At 41.6% G+C, this 23,696-nt stretch overlaps 2 protein-coding genes across 2 annotated transcripts in view; one reads left to right on the top strand and one right to left on the bottom strand.

Annotated features, from left to right (window-relative positions):
- Window positions 1-3,297: 3,297 nt before the first annotated feature.
- CDK1 (cyclin dependent kinase 1) lies at window positions 3,298-11,935 on the top strand. Its single transcript, XM_058841370.1, has 8 exons — window positions 3,298-3,395; window positions 4,188-4,237; window positions 5,665-5,821; window positions 6,886-7,009; window positions 7,395-7,565; window positions 8,126-8,289; window positions 8,413-8,554; window positions 11,596-11,935. The coding sequence occupies exons 2-8, from the start codon at window positions 4,201-4,203 to the stop codon at window positions 11,707-11,709; spliced, it is 909 nt and encodes a 302-aa protein (XP_058697353.1). The 5' UTR covers window positions 3,298-3,395; window positions 4,188-4,200; the 3' UTR covers window positions 11,710-11,935.
- Window positions 11,936-18,760: 6,825 nt separating this feature from the next.
- RHOBTB1 (Rho related BTB domain containing 1) overlaps window positions 18,761-23,696 on the bottom strand; it is a 66,635-nt gene continuing 61,699 nt past the window's right edge. Inside the window, exon 13 of the mRNA XM_058841088.1 lies at window positions 18,761-23,646. Coding sequence (XP_058697071.1) covers window positions 23,589-23,646 — 58 coding nt within the window. The 3' untranslated portion in view covers window positions 18,761-23,588. The remainder of the gene's footprint in view (window positions 23,647-23,696) is intronic.

The following is a 23,696-nucleotide window of genomic DNA, read 5'->3' as shown; positions in this document are numbered from 1 at the left end:
CTCAGTTGTCAGCAGGCTTACTGCTGCTCCTTCAAGCAGAACAGCAAATTTCTTCAAACACAAAAGTCACTGCAAATGTACTTGCATCACTTGTCTGAAGTAGCATCATTAGCTCCTGCTGTGTCCAAAGCAATGATCAAGCAAGATAAACACTATCCAGTGAGAAAGGAGACATGATTGGTATCCTAAGGGTATGCAGACAAGAGGGAGGAAAATGCAAGGTAACTGTCAGACTGATGTTTGGCAAATTAATGCCATGCTGACTCTATACTTACTCTGTACTCAGCTTCCTAAGCAAGGTAACTTCTAAGAGAGGGCCACAGGCTGAGGGCAAAGCAGCCTCTGCTGCTCCTGGAGGAAACCACTGCATACAACTGCACTGTCCATTGCTCTGAGGTGTTGGCACGGCTACCAGTCCACCCAACACAGAGACCACAGCAAAATAATGGCCCTGAGCTGCTTACTTGATTGAGCCAAGACAGCCTGGGCCCTGAGGCAAAAGAGCTGACACAAAGGCAGGAGCAGTGATGCTGGGCTTCCAATGCAACAGCTATCAGATGGATTTCAAAGCCATCCACCTTCCAGACCTTTTCTAAAGGTGTCAGAAAAGGCTGAACTTCTCACCTTAGGTGCTGACTAAGGGGATAACCAATGATCTCAAACAGATCACAGCACTGTGTGCAGCTGGCTCATGGACGAGTCCTGTCACATGTGAAACAAGTCAGTTTCCTATGCAAGAGAGCTGCTCTTTAACCAGTTTTCCTTCTGGTACCTCCCGGTCTTTCCCACTCAAAGTCCATGACACAATGGGATGTATGGAAAAAGATGTATTCTCAGAGTTTGAAAATGCAGTGAGCATTCTATGAACATTTAGTGTCCAGCAGGAAGAACAGTCTGAGCCCAGCTAAGAAATACTTGTGTATATTTAAACTAAAGCTAGAAAAAAAGACATCACTTTCAAGAAAATTCAGATCAGTATTCAGTACTCTCAGACACAGCATATTTTATATATAATCTCTCTATATTTTAATATAACTTATAAAAATTTATAGTACTGAATAATTATGATACCACCACCAACCCCTGTAAATTAACTAGTGTTACCATATGTCTAGGACTTCCAAAACAGGTTTTCTTTTCCTCTGGAGGGAAAGTTGGACTTTGGCCATGTACCTAAGGTCCCTAGGCAAGGACTAGTCCGGCAGCAGTAGCTCCAGCCCCGTGCTAGCAATAGAAAACAACACCCCCAAAGCTGCAGAGCACAGTGATAGTGCTGCCAGTGCAGAACCAGGCCTGAGAGATGTGTCCCACACTCTGTCTGAGCTGTGCAGGTGATCCATGGGTATTCCTAAGCCCAGACTGTCCTGGCTGCTTTGGACTTGTTACACACACAGGGTAGAAATTCTCTGTTGCTGTGCAAGGCAGAGCACATCAGGCTCTTTTCCTATGAATTGTACAAGATGTGAGGCCATGTTCTCATATGGAATTTCCCAGATATACAAAAGCCTTGTTCTAGGCAGGTAAATCAACAGCCAGTGGTAGGGATATAGGATTCAAAGTAAACAGAGACCTATGTGTACCATATGCTGTAAAAATTCCCCAGGAGGGAGGGGAAAGTGGAGGGGCTTTATCCCTGAAACACACTTGGGGAAGGAGTTGGATGGGCTGCCTCTTGCCTTTGCCATGAAGTAAGGATAACTCCTAGAATCACTGTCCCAAAGAAATGCTTTAAATGCTTTAACATGCATTTAAAACACATGTTTTTGTTCACAGCATCCTGCCCTGCTTACATTTAAGACAAACAGCAAAGCCATCCTTCAAGAATGTTGTAATCCAGTGCAATGAAGTAATTAAAAAAGGCAATAATATTAGCAGTGTGAAGTGGTGCCTGTGTCTCACCCCTGCAGGGACTGTAGTTTTTTACAGGAGCTGTTGGTCCAGGTCTGTCAGTGCTAATGATAAATTGGTACTAAAGTGGGTCAGCAGCACCACAGAATCCATGGTGGAAATACTTGTAAAACTAGAAGTAAGTGTCCTTTGCTAATCTATTTAGCATTTTGGTTTCTCAGTAACAAAATTTGTTTGGAGTGGTATTTTCTCAGGCCTTTTGTTATCTCCTGTACAACAGTACCACTTTCCTGGGTATCAGTGGAGGAAGGTTGCAGCTGGCAGTGCTGAGCAGGGCCAACAGGTGCCTCTCTAATTACATCCCCGACCCTTCTTTCAGAAGCTGGGATAGCACAGGCACTAATCTTTCTTAATCCGGGAGGAGAGATGCAGAACTTTGATTTGCCTACAGATACATGTCCCAGCTTCTAGGGAATTAAGTTACCCAATGACCTTTTATTAAGGCATATGCCTTAAAAGCAGCTCCCAAGGCCACAGCAGCACTTCCCAGATCAGCACCCATGCAGCCAGAAATAATGAATTTATGCTCTGGCCGGCCATGGCATTCAAATCTAACAGACTTGATTAAAAGGAGAAGCTGCAGCCAACGCCTAGCCTGGTCCAAACATGACTACACTCCCCAAACTATGCCACCAACCCAAAGTGTTATTCCAGTGGTACGCAGAGTCCAGTGAAGAGATATAAAGTTGATCAAGCAAATGCAGCATCTCTCCGAGGAGGGAAGGCTGAAGGAAGCGGGGCTGTTCAGCCTGGAGCAGAGACAGCCGAGAGAGAACATCATCCCTGTCTACAGGGAGGGCTCAGAGCAGGGACCAAGTGCGGCTCCTTGAGACCAGCAATGGCACAAGGAAATGGGCAGGAACTCATGCCCAGGAGTTCCACCAGAACACGAGGAAGAACTTTACTGTGCGGTGACCGAGCACTGGGAGAGATTGTACAGAGAGGATGTGGAGTTTTACTCGCAGAACCGTCTGCTCGCGATCCTGCGCCATATGCTCTGGGACGGCCCTGCATGAGTAGAGAGGTGAGACCGGGTGACCCACGGGTGTCCCTTGCAGCCTGACCCATTCCGTGATTCTGGGATCATGACCAGTCCTCTCAGTGGCGCCGTCCCAGCGCGTCCGTGTCACCGGCTTTGGGCTACGCGGAACGACCCACCCGTCTTGCCAGGCTGCGTCTACTCCCGCCGACCGAGAACCAAGGAGACGTGCGGTGCCTCCTCAGCTTGCCACGCCCGGCCGCGCAGTATTTCTCTATTTTTTTTTTTTATTTTTTTTTTCTACCTAGCGGAGCCAAAAGCCGCCCTTCGGGCCTCGCTTTGGCGCGGAGCATGCTGATTGGTTGCTTTGAACGGGCCCGGCGCGGCGCCATTGGCGGAGGGCGGCGGGCGGCCGGTTCGAATGCGCGGTGGCCCCGCCCCCCAGCTCGCGCGGCGGACGTGCCTGTGCGGCGGCGGCTCGTGCGGCGCGCGCGCAGCGGCTCCGCAGGTGAGGGGCGCGCGGTGGGGCCGTTGGTGAGAGGCAGGGGGGAGGCGGGGGAGAGGGGTGCGCGCTCCCGAGCCCGTGCGGGGACAACGCGGCCGCCCGAACCTTCCCAGTCTGCGGCGGGAAGCGCCTCGGAGAGCCGGGCAGGGAACGGGGGAGCGCCTCGTGGGGGGGGCGGGAGTGGGGCAGGGACTGGCCTGCACCGAGCGGGGCCTGCGCGGCGAGCGGACGCTGCCTGCCCTGGCCGGAGCTGGCAGCCTCCCGGAGCCGTAGGTAACTCGGATCTGCTCGGTATCCGTAACCTCCCCGAAGCTGGTGCTGGTCCGGAGTGGGGTGCCAGACCCGCCGGCTGTGCGGGGAGCTCGCCCGGTATAATCCTGGGTGTTCCTAGCGTTCCCTGGCTTGGCCAACACCCGGTTCCCCGATTTTTATATAGTGGTATTCCTATCTGTTTCTAGCTTACTCCTCTTGTTTGAGTAGTTAAGTAAAAGTGATGAGTAGGATGTGCTTTTTTCAGTTCCCTGGAGGACCTTTTTTCAAAGTTTTTAAAATTTTTATTTTTTTGTCCTTGGAATCATTGCCCACTTATAATTTGGGGTGTAGTTTTTCTAGTTGGAATTCTGAATAAATGTATTCTGTGTTTTTGTTGATGAAAACAGTTAAGTGCTTCACTTTGTATCTTAATTATGTGAGGCATAGCTCGCAAAGACTTGGCTTAGGTTCATTGACTTGTCTGTGTTCAGAACAACAACTGTTCACCTTCATATTCTGTTTCTTTTTTCCTGTCCATTTCAGGGTAACCACAGCAATGGATGATTACACAAAAATAGAGAAAATTGGGGAAGGTAAGTATGGGGAGCAGTGAGCTTTTAAATGCTCCACAGTTTGAGCTATGAAGTGTCCCAGAAGCTTTGTGTACTCTGCCTGTTGCAAGAACCACTGAGATTCAACCAAGTGGCTAAATAGTGGCTTAATTACTATGGTAGTTATTTATGTCTGTAAAAGCTTTCAACCTGCCCCTTTTTTTGAAAGTGACATGGTCTTTTTAAAACAACTGACTAGTGTTGAAAAGTGTCTGCCTTCATTTTGATGGCTAATGGTATAACATTTCTCCAAAAGGGAGAAAAAATACGTTCTGGGTCCAGAATCCAGCTTACAGTTTAGGAAGCTCCTCCATTTCTCTGAGTATGAATTTACCAGTTGCCCCTCAAGTTGTGCAATGTGTTTTGCTTGGAGCTGCTGGTAGGGAGTAGTATTTTCTGGATTGTTGTGCTCTCATTGTATATGGGCAGTGTGGGTGTCAAGGGAAAGCAAGATGGTAAAGTTCCGTGGACAAGTGAATTTTTAACAATTATTTTACATTGAGGCATAAAGAAGACAGCTTACGAAGAAGATGGCTTCAATGCATGTGTTAGTCACAACCCCTCTGTTACTGGAAATCCAGCCTGTGTTAACTGTATAAGTCAGTATGTTTTATAACGTATTACATAAGGCTCTAGCCTTTAGTAGACTTGAAAATTTGAAGTACGCTGCTCTGAGGCAATAGCAAAAGGTGTGCTTGGTTCTTGCAACAAATCTTTGTAACCAAAGCCTTGCGTGTGAATCTTTTCGGAATAAACTAGTTTGGGCTTCATGACAAGGATTAATGCTTCAAGAAGGGTAAAAAGAAAAGGCTTACACTGTCTTGGTTTGAGGGTTCTGCTTCTGTGAACACTGACGATTAAGATGGATTGATTTGAGATTTACTATTGGTTCCAATTTCAGCTTCTGCTGAGACCAACAGCACTAGTCTCTCTCCTGCACTGAGGATTGTGCCAGAGTATTTCTACAGCTCACACCCAGGATGACTGGATCTCAGACTGCAGAAGGACCACTACTTCCATTTGCAGCTAAACTCTTAGCATTTTAATATGGTGTATCAATGGCAAAATCATAATCCTTTATAATGATCCTGCCTAAAAGTTAATCAACTTGAAACTCAAATAATATCTGATTTTATAACTACATCTTCCAAATGTAGTTTGGAAATCACCTTTCACACTTAGGCTTTTAAATACCCTGTTCTAAGAAATGCTACACTTCATGGGTGGCATGCTTTAAACAAAGAAAAATACTGCTCAGTTAAACTCCACACCTAAGTAGTAGCTGGTAACCTAAACCAATACTTCATTTGTAAGGACTTTTCCTATGTTAGCAGTTCGTGTTTGCAATTAACTTTTTTTGTACCTGAAGCTGGTACTTCCTATATTTGTTTCCCTGTCTTTTTGTTCAGGTACCTATGGTGTTGTGTATAAAGGTCGTCACAAAACCACAGGCCAAGTGGTTGCAATGAAGAAAATACGTCTAGAAAGTGAGGAGGAAGGTGTTCCAAGTACTGCTATCCGAGAAATTTCTTTATTAAAAGAGCTGAATCATCCCAATATAGTCTGGTATGCATATACTGGTATTTAGCTAAACTCTTGCAAGGGCACTAGGTCCCATCAGATCATAAATTATTTTTCCACTCATCTAATGAAGTGAGAACCTCTCTGCTTAATACAGTGTCTGCTTTGCAGAAAATAGTTTAAATTCCATATTTATGCCAGTTTTCTAATTAAGCCTTTCTCATGCTGCCTCTTTTCATTCTAGGAATCTATCAAATTTTTGTTAATTTAAAAACTTCTGCAAATTCTTTTCAGAGAGGTTATTGTGAGAATGGAGGCAGCATACCTCATGAAAACTGGCTGAAGCTGTTATTTTAGGTAGTTTCAGAAGTTTATTTACCACCTTGCAATAGACCATTTGACTTCAGTGTTCTGGTGTTCCTCCCTGCTGTTCTGTAGCAGGAATTCACATGTGTTTTGATGCTGTCATAGCTAGCACACCTGAACTATGAGTGAAACTTCTGCCAGTGACATGTAAAAATGATTGCAGCTATTGTCTTCCCTGCAACAAATCTGCATGCTCTTTGATTCAGCAAAATACTTTATCTTTACTGTGCCTTAAAGCTGGCCAACTTCCTATATTGAGACACTCAGCCAAGTAATGTCTCAATGTATGTATGCTTGGGTTTAGGAACCCCTACACTCTAAAAAGGATGAAGAAGATACTTAAAAATGTGTGAAAATCCTGCTGTATCTATTAGTTTCCTATTAAATATTCCCTTAAGCCCTCCTAGTAATTCAGGCTCTGCTGTGACAGGCCAGCTTCAAAGAGAAGTTAGGCATCAACACCCACAGGTGGGATTTTTTTTTTAATGGCAACAGTATTTTTTCTTCACACTCCTATGTCTGATTTGAGAGAACATAAGTTTAAGAGCAAGCATATAGGAGTTCATCTCAGTTTGATACTTTCAGATAAACTTGATTTTCCAGTATAACTCACTAAGTCTGTTGTTTGACCACTTAAGACTTCCATAATAGGAACCTGGACATACCAGCTTATATCCCTGTTGAGAGAGGAAATGTGAGTTCATGCATTTTGCAGTGGAAGTAATTTTATACTCAATTTTTAGTCTTCAGGATGTTCTCATGCAGGATTCAAGACTGTACCTCGTCTTTGAATTTCTTTCCATGGATCTCAAGAAATATTTGGATAGTATTCCATCTGGCCAGTATTTGGAGCGTTCACGTGTTAAGGTAATGAGGACAATTTCTTATCCTAAAATGGAATTTAATTTAAAGATGACCTACTAAGCTATAAGCAGCTCTTATTTTCAGTATAATTAACTCCTTGAAGGGATATGGAAGGTTAAATAACCAGCTGTAGATAATAAGATGAATGTGAATTGTGCTTTCAAATGCCACTTGAAAATCTTTTAGTTACTTAGATTAAACTGTCTTAAAACTAATCTTCAGAATTAATTTGTGTAGCTTTTTCATTGATATTGACTCAATATCTGCAATGCTTTGGATCTCCATTTCCTGCTGCTGTGGGGAGAGCTAATGAAGGGAGCACCTTTGTGTTGCTGGACATGTACTAAATGTAACTCCTTTCTTTTTCTTCCTACCTCATCCTTTCTAGAGTTATCTGTACCAAATTTTGCAAGGTATAGTTTTCTGCCACTCAAGAAGAGTTCTGCACAGAGACTTGAAACCTCAGAACCTCCTGATAGATGACAAGGGGGTGATTAAACTGGCGGACTTCGGATTGGCCCGAGCCTTTGGAATTCCAGTGCGGGTTTATACTCATGAAGTGAGTTGGGGCATACTTCTGGTGGTTTGGGTAGTGCCTACTTGCTTCCTGCTAAGAGCTGATTCTGAAACAGCTAAAAAGAATCAGTTTTTTTAAGCCATAAGCTAACAAAACTATGAAAACTATGAAAAAGTTATGTTTAATTTTCCAAAACAGTTTTCCACCTCTTTAACTGTGGTTTTGCTCTATGGTTCCAAAGCATTTTATGACTCCCACTCACAGTGAGTCAGATGGGATTCAAACATGTTGCTCACTGTCTCATAAAGATGTTTTTGCTTTGCAAAGCACTCAGGTTTGAGGGGTTTTGTGTCTGGGTGCCAAAGGATTCCTGCTCTTAGGGAAATCCTGCAGACAGCTGCTTTTCTTGTAGTAGAAGCTACTGCAATGGAATTGGTTTGTCTACAAATGAAATTTGAAACTAGTATTACACTTTCACTGAAACTTCTAGTACTGGCTATTTTTAGAAAAAAAATATGAATGCTGCTTAATAGCAAGCCATAGTTTTTTGCAGTCAATTAAAGGACTTGATTCCACAAATTTAACCTTTCCTTGTTCCACAGGTAGTGACACTGTGGTACAGGTCTCCAGAGGTGTTGCTGGGATCTGCTCGTTACTCTACTCCTGTAGATATCTGGAGCATAGGGACCATATTTGCTGAGTTGGCAACTAAAAAGCCACTTTTCCATGGGGATTCTGAGATTGACCAGATCTTCAGAATCTTCAGGTATGTAAAGCTGAACCTTTCCTTGTTGTGTGGCATCACACAACAGTTGTGTGTAGTTAAAAGTGTAATAGCACATAAAAGATTTCACATAAACTGCTTAATATTTTGCTTACATTTGCACAGAGCTTTAGGGACCCCCAACAATGAGGTGTGGCCTGAGGTTGAATCCCTGCAAGACTATAAAAACACATTCCCAAAATGGAAACCTGTCAGCCTTGAAACACATGTCAAAAACTTGGATAAAGATGGACTTGATCTGCTGGCTGTAAGTAGTCTGTCCTAAACTGCTGATTAAGAAACTGAGTGGGCTGTTTGGAATACTCCAGAATACACAAAGCTGTACTTACAGTCATGGCTAGAAGGAAAATATGGAGATCTTCAAGCTATCAGCAGTGATACGAGCCTTCATTCTTGTAGAACTGACACCTTGTATGACATTAACTTCTTTCACAAATAATACCAGACTATTTTTCACATGAAGCAGTTATGCCTCAGTTTTTTATAATAAAAAAGGTAAAACTTGAATGTGAGAATAAGTCTTTACTTAGAGGTGTAAGTGAAGGCTTCTGCCCATAAAGTAGCTGTCACCTTTCTGCTGCTGGCACCAATTGTGATGTGGCTTTATAATTGCTGAACCAGTTGGAAATGTTTATTTTATGGTAGCGTGTGGATTAATCTTGGTGGGCTCATCTTCAATAAGCTTTCATGATGGTCTTAACTGAATAAACAAGGCTAGAAACAGCTGAATGTAGATTAGCTGAGACAAGAAACTTAGGTCAAGTCTCTCTGTAGTGTCTGTCTCAATTGCCCTTAAATTTGGAGTTAAATATTTTTGGCTGTGGTGTATTAACTTTTAACTGCTATCTTTTGTGTCTAGTGTGAGTTTCCTTTCTGTGGCTAGGCAGTTAAACTACTATACCAGGCTGTAATTGGCGAGCTCTTCATCAGTCTTTCCAAGTGCTCTTCCAGCTCATGTGCTGCCACTGTGGGCCAATTTCGGTCACATTTTAGATGTCCTGAGGTATCATAATGTACTTTGGTTGTCCTTTGGGTGTTCTAAAGCTGCATTTGTATAGTGCAGACCTACATTTGGGGGGTGTGGGTTGGGTGCTCTGTGTGTCGCAAGACAAGCTGGCACTTCAGAACCCCTTTGTACAGCAGTACCTGTGTACCTGGCTCATGGCTATAAGCAGTCACAAAGCAGTTCATTACCCATACTGGTAATAGAGCAGAATATGCTTCATGAAGCAGTGTTACCCAAAAAGCTCAAATGATCACAATTTCTCACAGTTTTTTCTTGGGGGAACGAGCCTCAGTTCACACTGACAGCCTGAACGCTTGTTGAACATGTAGTTGTCCTGGATAGCTCTGATCCTTGCAGCGTAGTTGTCTTACAAAGATAAGACCCATGACAGCATCTTTCTTAAATCAGTTTGAAATAGAATTGTTGCTGACTGTGTTTACAAACTAAAATCAATGGAACAGGCAGTAGAATCTTGTTGAAACAGCTGTATGAAAAGGACTTGCCAAGGGCTCATCTGAGCTTAGGTGGGGCTTCACTGTGTGAAGCCAGTGGTTGGGGCTGCTGCTAATAAAGGCAACTAAAAAAAGTACTAGTTCTTCATGGTGTTAACATCATTTTAGTCTCAAAGCATATTAAATTCTCTAAAGTCTTGTACAGTTCTGCCTTAATCAGTGTTGACATTATTAGTTTCCTATTAGTGCCTGGTGACAGTTGTATTCCTGACTGGAATCCCTTTAAGTTTCCTAGGGCACTTTTAAACCTGCAATATAATTTTAAAGGCAACGAAACAGAATAGCTTGTTCTGTAGCACAAGCTCAGATATGTCAGTGAAAATGTTTTAATGTTTAATTTTTTTCTAGAGTATTGCAGATGGAATCAGTACGTAAAGGAGCTGTCTTTGAAAATATCTTACCACAAGAATGTGTAATTAAATTGCATGAGTGAGGTTGTGAGCTTAAGACCTTTATAAGCTAAATTACTTTTATGGCCAGCATTCCAAAGCACTTGATGGCTGTGCTCAAAAACTTTGAATTATCAGGACATTAGATGCCAGGAAACACTAATGTTCCAGACTGCTCAGAGAAGTTTCCTTCACTTACTCTATTAGTTGTAGTGCTAGTAGTCTCAGTGTCACAGCATCCCTTTTTCAGAGAAATTTCCCTCTTTGAGTCAATTTTGAGAGAACCTTTGGTATCAGAGTTAACTATAGGACGCTGTTCTGGGTAGAGTTAATGGGAACCTGCCACAAAGTAAAACTGGACATGGAAGGTTAAATCTAGAGGCAGCATTGTATTTGGCAGAAGTTCAGCGAATATAAATGCAAATTCAGTAGTTGAAATCAGCTTGGAAGACTCCCTGTAGAATGAAGTGTAATGATAGCTAAATGTCAAGACTGAATAACTGGGCAGAGTAATACTGGTTAAGTTTCATTCTGGAAGACGTATTTGTTGTGCAGACAGGGGAGAGGCAGCTGGTGGAATCCTGATTATTTTGAATTTGAAATGGTCTGTTCTTTAGTAAGGAGAAATAAAAAGGCTTTGCTTGTTTTGGGTCCAGTACAAAACTGCTGAATGCTTCATTCCTTTTTTGGCCCTTGTATGATATAAGCTACAGATGCTTTTTTTAAATGGCTAGAAATCAAATTTCCTCCTGTTTTAGAATCTTCTGGGGCTTATTTTAATGGCTGCTACACCCCCTCTTTTTGCTCTCATCACCTTTATTGATGTATTCAATTGAAGTATTTTATTGCAAAGAGGCTCAAGTTTTATCTGTTTTCCTCAGTTCTACCTGTTGTCATCTACTTTCCAATTTGGATTTTGAAACTGTGAGCATTCTCTTATTTTAATTTTAAAGTCACCAATCTGAGTAGAAGCCATTTGACATCACTTTGTTCAATGTCAGTAACAAAACAAGTGTAAGACCACTTGCCCTTGTAAACATTTAGGGTTTTAACAGCTTAAAGTTATTAATTTCCCTCAGTAAAAAATGAGACAATTATTGCTGCTTGGAGCCTGGTTCTGGATTTAGTTTACTGGATCTGGTACCCACACACAGGCAAGGGCTTGGTTATTGAGCAAGGGGGTAAATGAGATTCTTCATTTTCTGAGATGTTATGCACTGCTACTGACTGATAGGGGAAATAATCTCTCCAACTAAGAGAGCACAGAACAAAGGGAAAAATGTCTTCATTATTATTGTTATTATGGTTAAATATCTATCTGTTTAACATGATTTGAGTTCAAATTTCATGAGGAAGTAAATGTGTTTCTTTTTTCTTCCAGAAAATGTTAATTTATGATCCTGCAAAAAGGATTTCTGGCAAAATGGCCTTGAACCATCCATATTTTGATGACTTGGACAAATCCACTCTTCCTGCTAATCTGATTAAGAAATAGCTAGACTTTTGGACTAAATCATCCAGAGTGAAATAATTATGATTACTTTTACTCTTAAGTCAGTAATTTGTATGTCTGTCTTTTTGCTCTTAAGGCTGGTTGTATTCAGTTTGTTTTAAGTGTTATCTAAGTGTAAATATTAACCTGTTAGTGCTGTGTTCAAATACAATGCAAATATTACTGCAATTAATGCAGTCAACTTTCTATAAATAAAGCTTTAATCCCAGTGAAGGACTGAATTTATTTCTAGGCCACGGCTGCTCTACAGAAGGACTTGTTTTCTTTGGAATGCACTGAAAAGGTACCACTTGGCTGAAAAAACTGCCAATTCAAATTTCTAAATGGTTGTTCCTGCTATGATAGGAAATTCTTAAGTTTGTTTGTGTCATGTCAGTTATAATTTTACTTGAGCATGGCAATTGATGTGCCAAAGGACATCAACTGTGACATATGCTGAAGAACAGCAATTTACAAGAGTGTAGATGGCCAAACTGATGTTTTGAGTTTTTGAAGGTAGCTGCAAATCATTATTTGAGAAAAGTTCCTTGCTCTGTTTTTCTTATCTTGGAGGCCCAAGAATTTACTGAGGTGTTTGCATGTGAATTCCTAGGAACTGTAATCAAACTGAGATGCCACATGGCTACAGACTTTCCTATAATTAAAGCAGAGGCTTTTTAAAGCTCCCTGGCATTTAACTGAACAGGTGAGAGTATTGTCAAAAGTTCAAATAAATTTCAAAGGTGTGTACTAATGGTGGATTGTGTGTTAGTTTCCAATCACTACTTCTATTCTTGACTTCAGACACAGCAGTAGGGATGTGGTGTACATCTGGCCTATATTTTATTTGCTCTAGGAACTGAAGTGCTACTTTCCTTGTCGATTAGGGGCCAAGGCTTGCAGCACAGTGGGGAGTAGTATTGAAAGTATTTAAATTTCTAAATCAGGTGTGTGAAAGCACTGATATGAACTCTATAAACAGTGAGGTTTGTAGGAGCCATGTCTTACAGCTGCTGAATCTGGACACTAAAAGCAGTGGAGATGGTGATGTCTGTCCAGTTCATCAGATGTTTATTGTGTCCATGAATAGCTGAAAGTGTTAGACCTAGCTTTTGTTAACAAGCAGTATGGTGAGAGATCAATACCATTTGGGGTGTTACTACTGTTCTCTGCAAAGTGCTTAATCTCCAGAATTATTGGAGCCTTTGCTTAATGGAATCATTTAATAGCAAAGCACTGAGGAGGAAAGATTTTTTGAACTCATACAGGTAAGTTATTTAACTGAATGCGGGGGGGAGAAGATTGTGATGGCTGACTCCTTCCTGCTAACACCAATGAAAGGTTGCAATTTCAAGACAAAGTAGGGACCTAATTCGTTTTCATTTGCATGTAGTAACTTGATACAGGCTTTTACAGGCCAAGAGATTTGTAATTGCTGCTGCTAGTTGGTTACCTTGGTGTAGAAAAAGGGGAACCTGCCAGTAACTGCATTAAAAATCAGAAGCTAGTGCATAGACTATGTATGTGGGAAAAACCCGCTAGACAAACTAAATATTTTGTTACTAGCAATACTAGTAAAGCCTTATTTTTGTTTTGTAAGGAATTGGTGTCTCGGATTAATGTGATACGGGGAATGCTTTAGCCTATCTTAACTAAAAACTTAAGTACTAAAATTTCCAAAGAGTTTTTCAAACAATGACTTACTACAAGTCTGCAGTCTTTCTTGTTTAGCCAGGCACTGTAACAGCTGCTGTGACATCAGTGTAGCTCTGAATGAGCTATTATAGTGCTCCTAGTAAAAGGGAGGGGCAGGCAAACACAATACTGTGTATCTGTGCCCCAGGTGCGATCAGGTGCTAAGTATCATACTGAGACACCTGACTCACTGTCACAGCTTCACTGTTAGCAATGAAGCAAAGTTACCAGTGAGGCAAATTGCATTTCTTATGGAATCATCTGCCCTTGGTAACTGCCTTGCTGCTTGCACCTAGCACGTGGAAGGTTTGTCATGATCAAGCATTGGCCACCTAAAACTCAAAACTGGGTTTGAAAACTGGGTGTGCCCTGTACTTTGGGGATTTAACCCACTGTGGGTAATAATCAGCAGATCTATTTATTGATACCTATTGCAGTAGCTTTCTTCTGAATGTTGTAAGAACTGGGGATGAAATTACTTTATTTAAAAGCAATGTGCTCCTCTCTAAAATGAAGTTCTGTAATGTAATGTTGCATCAGTATTGCCTCTGGTACTGTGGCTGCTCAGTATCTTGTTTTCTACTAGAGCATAAGTAAACCCCAGCTGAAAATTATAAACTTGGTGTTTGACTTCGTTTGCTAGTCCTCCATACCATTAAAAAGTAATATAGGTGAAAAAGTTTTGTGTATACAAGAATAGGATTTTACATGGGATCAAATTAGGGTTTTGGGAGGGGTTTGAGGTTTTTTAAGTTGACAAGTGCTAGTGCAATGCTGAAGTGTGGGGTAGGTGTAAGTTGTATATTGGTCTAGAGGGGATGGGAAATGTACCTGCTGGAGTCAGAAAGAACACACCTATTCAGTCTGATTACATTTGCTACACTTAAAATTACTTTAAGGCAGCAAATGACTGGGAACTGACCTGTGTTCCTGTGTTGGTATCTGGGGTTACTCCTGAACAACCAGTTTTGAACAGCATTATTTCCTTTTTGATGCCCACAGATCTGCACAAAGGCACAGCACTACCACTGGCTCTGTTTGATTTTATTTTTTATTGGGTTTGTAAAGACTGAGTGTGAATAAAGAAACACAGATATACAGGCCTTACTTTCATTAAGCCTGACTATTTATTCTCCAGTAAGCTACTTGCCTTATTTTCTGACAAGGTGCATCAATTTATGGAGTAATCTAAGAACTTCTCATTACTTTGACCATCAGCTTGCTCTGGTTTTACATCTGCTGCATCAATGATTCATTCCAGGTAATGGCTTTTGATTTTGTTCCCAACTGTATTCCTGTATAAAGCACTGTCTCCTCATGTGTAAATGTCAGCAGGGTACTGGGTGTTCTCCTCTGTTGTTGGGCATATTTTACTTCAGCCTGGCTATTTCAATATATTCTTGTTGTGTTTGAATGAATAGCAGGCTATTGGTGCTGCTGCTGATAGACTGAATGATCTCAAACATGTATCTCCAGTACAGGTAGCTGGCTGCCTTTAATGGAAGAATTGGAGGTGAGAGCTGGTCTCTCCAAATTGCTAAACTGACAGGCATTATGCCCTGGGAAATAATTAGTGGCTTTACAGGAATAGTTATATTCAGTTCTTTGAATGTAATCAAAATCTTTCTGCTGACCTCTGAAGGGTTTAGATCAGACTATTAGGAGGGGATGTTTAAAAAAATATTTTTTCCCCAACTATTTTAAGTAACAACCGATTGAATTCTTAAAAAAGCCTGCATACAACTCACAAAATACCCTGCCAAATGCAAGGCAAAGTGTTTGACTGAGAGCCAAAACCAGGGATCTGGGTAATTTCCAGCACAGATCCTTGGGCCTGAGGAACATGTTTTTCCCATGACAGCTTGGACTTGCTTAGCAAGGCCCATGGGCCCTTTTGATCCATGTGGGACTGAAAGAGCTTCCCTGTTTTTCATTTGCTCTGCGTCTACTCCTCTTTGTACAAGACACATCAACTACCACTTTTCCTGCCAACTGTTGGTCTTTCAGAAGAGAGTGGGGTTTTTTTGTGTAAAAAAGGAGAGAATTTGTGCCTGTATCATTAAAATTCCTCATTGCCATTTCCAACTACCCTTCAGTGCTATTTTTCTCCTCTCTTATCTCACCTATTGCCTTAAGAGGCATCTCAGATGACTTTTTTTAAGGCCATTCCCCTTGCCAATGATTAGAGGAAGAACATCGCAGCCTAGCCAAGGCTGGCTTTGCATGTCTTGCTTCCAGTGGGGACTAAGGACAAGGAGGAGGGTTACCTAACACCTGAGGGCATCCCATCTTGACTCTTTCATATGAGAGCTCTAAAATGCTCCCAACTGGTGGCATGGGGGGATGAAAGGAGAGATAAGTCTTTCTCCCCCTGTAAGTTCTCTCAGTGGATCAGGGCCTGGCAGGCCTTCAGACCCCTGTGGGGATCAGGAAGGATTTAACTAGTTCAAGGCAGGCAGGGAAAAGACTGTGTCTCTTAGTGTCCCTCTTGGTGGGTCATCTTTGGTAACTTCCCCACAGGATCTCAACCTTTTTTTGAAAAAAACCAAACAAACCAGTCCTTGACTTTGTGTGCTTCATTTCAACCCTTTGCCATGTAAGCTGTGGACAGGAGTGTAAATATTCCACAGCTGTTCCCTCTGAACTGTGTTTGATCTGGGCTCTGAGCATGTAACATTTTGTCTTACAAATGTGCCTAAGACCTGTCAGTTTTTCTCCCCACAATCCACATGTTTCTGAAATATCCATTAAGCCACTGGCTGCAAGAAAGGAGGTGGGCTCTCTTCTCTTAGATTTGTCTTGATCTTTTTTGATTTTAAAACTATCATCTGAGGATGAGGCATTACAACTTCTAATAATTACCTCACACAGCTCAGAATCTCTTCCTGAGGTGTACTGGAACTACTGAATTCCTGGGAAGCTACTCAGCATCCTTTGGTGATGGGCAAAAGGATATAAAAAGGAACCAAAACAGTGAAGGACATATAAAATTGACAAACGAATAAGAAAGCTTAACTTATTTTGTGTTTCTATAAGGAAAAAAAGTTTCTTAAAAATTGTCAGAGAAATTATCATGAATAGTAAAATAACATTTAAAAGACTTCAGGTAATTTCTTTTTATTTATTATTTTTTTAATTTTATGGTGTAAATCTGGTACTTTTCCCTAGATCAGTAATTAAATAAATTTTATTTTCTTTCTTAGTATTTGGGGCTTAATATATACATGTATGAAAATAAAATAATGGAACTGTACCAAAGATTATTTCTGAAGAAATGCAACAAGACATGCAAAGTCCTGATGTATATTTGGGATAAAAGTAACATTTTTTAATTATTTGTAAAGTTAGTGTTGCCTCTCCCTTGGCCACGTGGTGTCACTCTGGCACCTCGGTACTGGCAGCCTTGCAGGGGGGCAGGGAAGAGGAGAAAAACTGACTCTCCTGGCTCCATGAAAAATTGAAGGGTATTTATTTTCTGGTAGGCAGCCAGGCTGAAAATAATATCTGAATTGAAAGCCTTTCATGAAACATCTGGGCAGTTAAATTTTGCAAACTTCGAACATGTCCAGTACCGTACTGTCATACTGATTTCTCTTTTTACTGAAGCATCACTTAGGCTAATGCACACAAGCCTCTATAAACACCATTTCATACTGAAATTAATGATCAAAATTATTGTGCTTAATAAATCAACTATCACAGGAGTGCCAGTAAGTATAGTTAAACTACAACAGGCTAAATTTGCTATAAATTGCCTACAGTGGCCAGTTTTGCAGTGGATTTTTTGGGAGTTTGCATGCTTAATCTCCAGGTTTTCTATTTGGGATTTGATACGTGTGTGCAAAATTTGGCCTGTGGTTTTGTTTTGTAGTCTGTCATTTTTTAAAGTACCTTTTATAAGCTTGACTAGATTCTCTACTGGTAAATAATGGTAATAATAATAGTCACATAAATAGCAGTCCAGAATCTGGTCCTCAACACTAACTTTAAATATTATTTTTCCTTGTTGATATGTGTTCTCCTAAATGCAAAAGCTAAAAGTAGAACTATGTCCAATACTTCCTAGATGACTCCATCTGCTCTTAGAGCCATGGTCATACAGTCACATACCTGGTAAAACTCACCCCAGTGCTGGTAATGAAGCAGTACGATTTTCTTCTCCCAATGTACAGAGTGATGTACAGCTAAATAACCATCCTATGTTTACACTAATAATTCTGTTCACTGAGCCACTTGAGGCAGAAATTCAGGTGCTAATGTATAGGAGCTGTACTTTGATAGTTATTCTTGGAAATGAAAAAATGCACTAATAATTTCCCAGCTCTCATTCAAGTACTCACAATACAGTCTAGGTAAAATTGAATTTTACACATAGTAAAAGATTATAAATAAATATAAATACACAGCAGGTGTCCCTCTCTTATGCCATGCAGACCTGTCAGAGAGTACTCTGATAAGTTCTGTTATATATATTATATATATATATGTTATATCTGTTATATATATATGTTATATCTGTCCTGATAAGTAGGGAAAACATATTAAAGCAGCTGCTTTATACTTCAGTGATTTTCAAAGAGATGTAAAAATCACGTAACATATCAATCAACATATCAACCTCCATAAGTAACATTAATTTTATAGACAGCGATTGAGCACGAAAAAAAAAAAATCAAGTCTTTAGCAGAATCTGTCGTTGCCTTAACTCAATGAGAGTTAAGAGAGAACTTATGAGGGTCCCCATACATCACTGTTCAACTCCTGGAAACCCTAGCCAGGGACTGAGTGTGATTTAACCCTTACTGCACATCTCCAGCACCCCACACCATAAGCCAGGATGTGCTCCTTTGCACCAGGAATGGTAAACCTTGTGTTCAGGAGGTTCAGGATGGCATGCAATGAAACACACACATGGTCAGCTGCAGGAGAGACACTAACAGGCACTGCAGTGCTTGAATGACCCTATGCTGGTGGAGCTTAAGAGAGCACTCAACTTCTTGCTGAAAAGCTACATGAAAGAAATCTATGGAGAATGCTATTTTTTTTTTCTTAGAAAATTATTAGATGTATTCTAACTAAAGTTATCAGATGGCTACTGCCATGTACAATTAAAACTAGACTGGTCCCCTTGAGGAAAAAAAACTAGAGCAATACAGTAGAGTTCAATTTGCTCTCATGTCAGTAAGAATAATAAAAATAGCTCTGATGTTGTGGTTTGCTGCTGTCTTGGTTTGAAAAGATAGGTGTCTGCTAAGGAAAGCAGAAACCTCCCTTGAAATGGAAAAATGTAAACCACTCCCCCAGCTCTAAATTATGATAATCTTGAAATCAAGGGGCTCTCAGGCAAAGATATGGGAATAGGAATAACAGTTCTTTACTAGGAAAATAAAAGTAAAAATGCAGTAATACAAAAAACAAAAAACCAAACCCACTGACAGAGTCAGAATACAACCTGACACCCTGTTGGTAGCAGTCCAATTAAATGGTGGCTGCAGTCTTCCTGGAGTGACAGATGTGGTTCTGTTGAAGCAATGATCCTGCAGAAGGGTGTAGTTTTCCTCTGGAGGTCTAGTGCTGTAGATGGGTCCTGTTTCTCTCTGGGAATCCAGTGGAGAAAGGCTGCCTGTGGTGTTCTGAGTCTTTGGTTATATCCAGGTAGGAAGGCTGGGCTCCTCCCCACTGGCTGGAGCATTTCACAATGGGATGATGCAATTTTATCAGTCATGTAGTGAGACTGGATGGCCCATTAAAAGAAGATATCCCCTTGGAGAGAGGATGGGTCATGGAAGAGATAAAGAACACTGCCCCACCTGCCTGGTTTCAACAGATGGTAATAGAATATATACTTCTGGCTACATCTTGCATTGCAACCCAAAACAGGTGTAATGAAAAAATTACACATAGCATTTTATTAATTTATGTAAAATAATTTTTTCATTTAATGTTTTCTTAGTTATGAATAACCCTGACTTAGAAAAAGACAAGTTTATAGATAACAAAAAGCAGTGCTTGTGTAGGTTTTCCCTTCTTCAAGCTTTGAACAAGAATCAACTGTTTTAATTAGGTCTCAACACCTTTATATTGTCATTTGAACTGTGAGTACTCTGCATACATGTAACAGTTACTTTAAACAAGGAGCATTTGCAAAGCAAATGATTGTGTTTGACAATCTCTCTGCAGCCAAGCAGCATTAAAAAATTGTTTTGTTTTGGTTCCATTGCTTGTTTGATTTGATTTCTTTAATTCGTAGGGTAGGAGTAACTGGCCTTGAAATCCATTTGATGTTTTGAAATATGGGAGTATCTCCCAGCTAATGAAAGCAACAGGCTCAACAGATGTGCCTTTATGCCTAGGGATGATGGACATAGATGGGAATTTGAACTTTGGTGTTTCCAGCACCATTTCTGGAATTAGTTTTGTGTGAATGTGGCTGTTTGCCTGAGAGAAGCTAAAGCAAAGTTGCAGGCTCTGGGCCTTCCATTGGTAGACCTCACATGCCACTTTTCCTCCTGAATTTGATTATTACAACACAACACTCAGCTGAAACTAAGTCAAGAAAACTGGAAACTAGTGTTATCTCCAGCAGAGAGCAAAATAAACACATTCCTGCAGTGTGCTTTTCCATGGCCAGACTCCAGTTTCACATCAAACAAATCTAGCAAGTGACAGGTCACAACACATGCCTTTAAAATACCAGAGGAAGGAAAGCTTCTTCAGCAGCAACCAGATAAACAAATCCCCAAAATTCTGAACAGTCTCAGAGCATGTTAAGGGCATACCCCAGGCAGTTTTCAGTTCAGTAGCCAAACCACAACCAGCACTAGTTATTCTGCAGTCATTCCTTGTGTTAGGACAGGGATTGTCCTGCTGTCTGGATTTTAAGCCCTGTACTGATTCTGTTACTTCAGGTCTCCTGGGGAAAAAACAACCAAACAAATCAAAACTAACGTGCCACTGCTTTACAATTGCTTGCCAAGATTGAGGAGGAACAAGGAATAAGGTTACAGGCTTCCTTGATTTATCAAAGGCATGGTCAAATGGAAAGGTTATTCTGGGACATGATACTACCTTCAAGCAGCTGGCCTGTCCTAGGGGATATGTGTTATTAGCCTACAACAAATGAAAAGTAATCCAAGCTTACAGAAAATATACCTTAAAAACACCCCAAAACTAGTCTGGTCTAAGTAACTGAACATTCAGAAAGTTCCCTGACCAGCAAGAAATCTTTGAAGAAGATTTCTTCAGGTGAAGAAATTTCTCACCATCTGGCCTTACAATTTCAAAGTGACAGGCTCAAAGCATTTGCCATGGTTTTGACAGTGCTTGACCTTGCCATTTTAATAAATTGGCTTCCAAAGGAAATATTTTTCTATTCAGTGAATTCTCTTTTAAGGGCCCAGAAAGACTTTCACCTATTGAAGAGTTTGAGTCAGATTTTCAGATTTTACACTTGGGACTATGGGAAAAAAGCATGGGACTCACAGAAAAGTTTCAGGCTATGGGAGAGTGGTGGTTTTAGCTCTATCCAAAATCACCCAAGTACTTATTCTTTGCTGTGAGATATGGATTAGGAGAAGGGAAAAACAGGCTTAAAACATAAAAGGAATAAAGAAAGTTTATTAACATAACTACAAGAAATAAGAAACCAGAATAAAACCTCCAGAAACCTTTTCTCCCCTCAACCCAAACCTGTTTCCTCTCCCTACTGCCAACATAGAGACAAAACCTGGCATGTTAAACCAGAAGCAACTATACAATAGTCTTTTTCATAATTCTCTGTAGGGAGAGGAGTTTTCTCTTGTCATTCCATGGAGAGTTCTCCACAAGAAACAGTTTTCTTGCTGCCCAGAAAAATCTCTGCCATCATGCCCTCCTCCCATTTTCATGCCACTCAGGTGTGTTCATGGGCCATGAACTCAAGGGGTATTTTTTTGAAGGATGAGTTATTTAAAGGCAAAGGTTCGCTTCATCTGTTTCTGTTATCATCTCTGGGAACAGAGATTCTCTTCTTCCTTGGGGCAAAGGGTCTTCATCAACTCTCACTTCTCCCTCTCTGTTCAAGCATCTCAGCCTCTCATAGGATCACAGCTACTTCAACATCTGCTTGGCTTCATCAATGGATGCCTTTGCTCAGATCTACAGTTTGAATACTTCATTCCTCCCAGTGATCTTTCATGAATTACAGGAGTTTTTTAGAACATTATTGTCACTCTCCACGGCTCTGTGAAAAGACTATTTCAGCTTATTAAAGCATCTCCTCATTCTTCCATCTGAGGCTTGACTTCTTGCTCTTACTGACCTTGATGTTTCACTTTGTCTCTTTACGCATTGATCACTCCTACTTTCCTCTCTCTGGAGAGGGGATTAAGTCTGCAGGTCTCCTCTGTGTAGTGAAAAGGTTAAATCTGGCCCAAGCTGTCCAGGCCTTCATGGTGTCAGAGTTCAGGTGTCTCTCTCAGCCCAGACTGGACAGGGACGGTCCTCAGCCTGGAGCCGTCTGTGTGGGCTATGTGTGTGTGGGGGTGAGCAAGAGGATATTGGTGAGATGTCAGCAGCCATGGCTTAGCCCAGCCCACGGCCAGGGGTCCCCCTGGGAAGGGCTTCAGCCACCCCACTGGAACGGGACCCAGAGGGTTTCCCAGGAGGGCCCATGGGAGAGCCTGGCCTGGCCTGGGGCCAGGGGAATCCCCTCAGTCTCCATCCCCTGCCCGGGAGCTGCTGGATTCTGGCCCAGCCTCCCCCCCTCAGGCTGCTTAGGCTGTGGGGGAGAGTGGGCCCAGCCACACCTGAGCTCTGATACCTTTCCAGAAAGGCCACAAAACAAAGAGAAGGGGTTCCCAGGTTTGGGTTTAAAAGGTGGTATTCACAAAGGTGATCTCACTTTTCAGTGGTCCAAAATGCTGTCAATCTCACAACTGGCTAGTTTATTGGCCTGATCTCAAGCAGAGAAGAAACTCCCAGCAGCCTCTCTGAGGAGTCACTTCCATGGATATTTCCCACTTTTTTTCCTACATGCTGAACTACCACAGGGAGTCATAAAGATTTGTCATTAAAGTAGGTGAAGGTTTATTATTGTTACTTTATTGTTTTTATTATTTTAATAATTTCTGGCTATAAAATTATGATCTATATGATCTCAATTGGCTCCGTAAGACCTTCTGACCAGATAAATGAATCAAAGTGAGACATCAATACTGGAGGCTTAATGTCCTGTGGCTACATGAGGTTATCAGCGTGTTTGCTCTAATTTAAAAGGCTTCTTGTTTCAGAGAAGTGGTCACAGCACCAAGCCTGACAGAGTTCAAGATACATGCTCTTGGGTATATGATATGATTCTTGGGGTGGTGCTGTGCAGGGCCTGGAGTTGGACTCGATGACCCTTGTGCATCCCTTCCAACTCATCATATTCTGGGATTCTGTGATTTTAAAGTTTCTAGGCCACACAGAGGGACTGCAAGATAAATAGTCCCACTGTTATAAGAACCAGCTGTACTTGATTGTAGCTTGTCAGCCTGGATCTGCTGGAAGAACACAACCACTGCCTTGCGCAAAGCACCTCAAAAAATTCCACATGCCACACCGGCCCCCTGCAAGGGCTCAGAGGGGAGGGTGTGAGGTTTGGCTCAGCTGTCCCCATCTGTGTGCAGAGACCCCAGAGCTCTCTGTTGATGGGAACAGGTCAATCCCAAGGCCCACCTGGGCTTGTCCCATGTCCAACAGCAGTGGGCTTGGGAGGTCACTTCCACAATAAGCAAAACTCTGTTTGCAGTAACAGGGGTTGGCAGAAACAGGTGATGGGAACAGACCCACATTGGTTTTATAAAACACCCATCGCTTTCCTGGCAGGAGGCATCTCTCCTACAGCAGGTAAAATTACAGCACTAGGAGTGTTTACCTGGGACACAGAACAGATTGGCAGAGCATCCTCAAGAGCTTCATCATGCTGAAGAAAACACACAGCTCCAGAGATTCTCAGATGGACACATCCAAAGCATGCAAGTATCCCCAGTAATTTCTTCATATATTTAGTCACGTGCACCTATTCCCTTCAAATCCACAAGCCGTCACCAAATGCAGTGTGTATGACATGGGCAGATATAGCAGCAAAGAAAGGCTTCTCAGAGGAAGGAGTGAACCTCTCACATCTATGAGAGGTCAGGGAGCAGACACAGAGGAGTGTTTGCCTTCTATTGTGCATAGGACAAGAAGACTGAAACACTGAAATCTTTCCTCACACCTTGCTGCCTGATGGAACCAAGGAAGAAAGGTTACAATTTCAGGAAAAATTCAGCTGC

The sequence above is a fragment of the Poecile atricapillus genome, chromosome 6 (assembly GCF_030490865.1).
Source record: "Poecile atricapillus isolate bPoeAtr1 chromosome 6, bPoeAtr1.hap1, whole genome shotgun sequence".
Lineage (NCBI taxonomy): Eukaryota > Metazoa > Chordata > Aves > Passeriformes > Paridae > Poecile > Poecile atricapillus.
The sequence above is the reverse complement of the archived record's forward strand: the minus strand, read 5'-3'. Positions and strand labels throughout refer to the sequence as shown.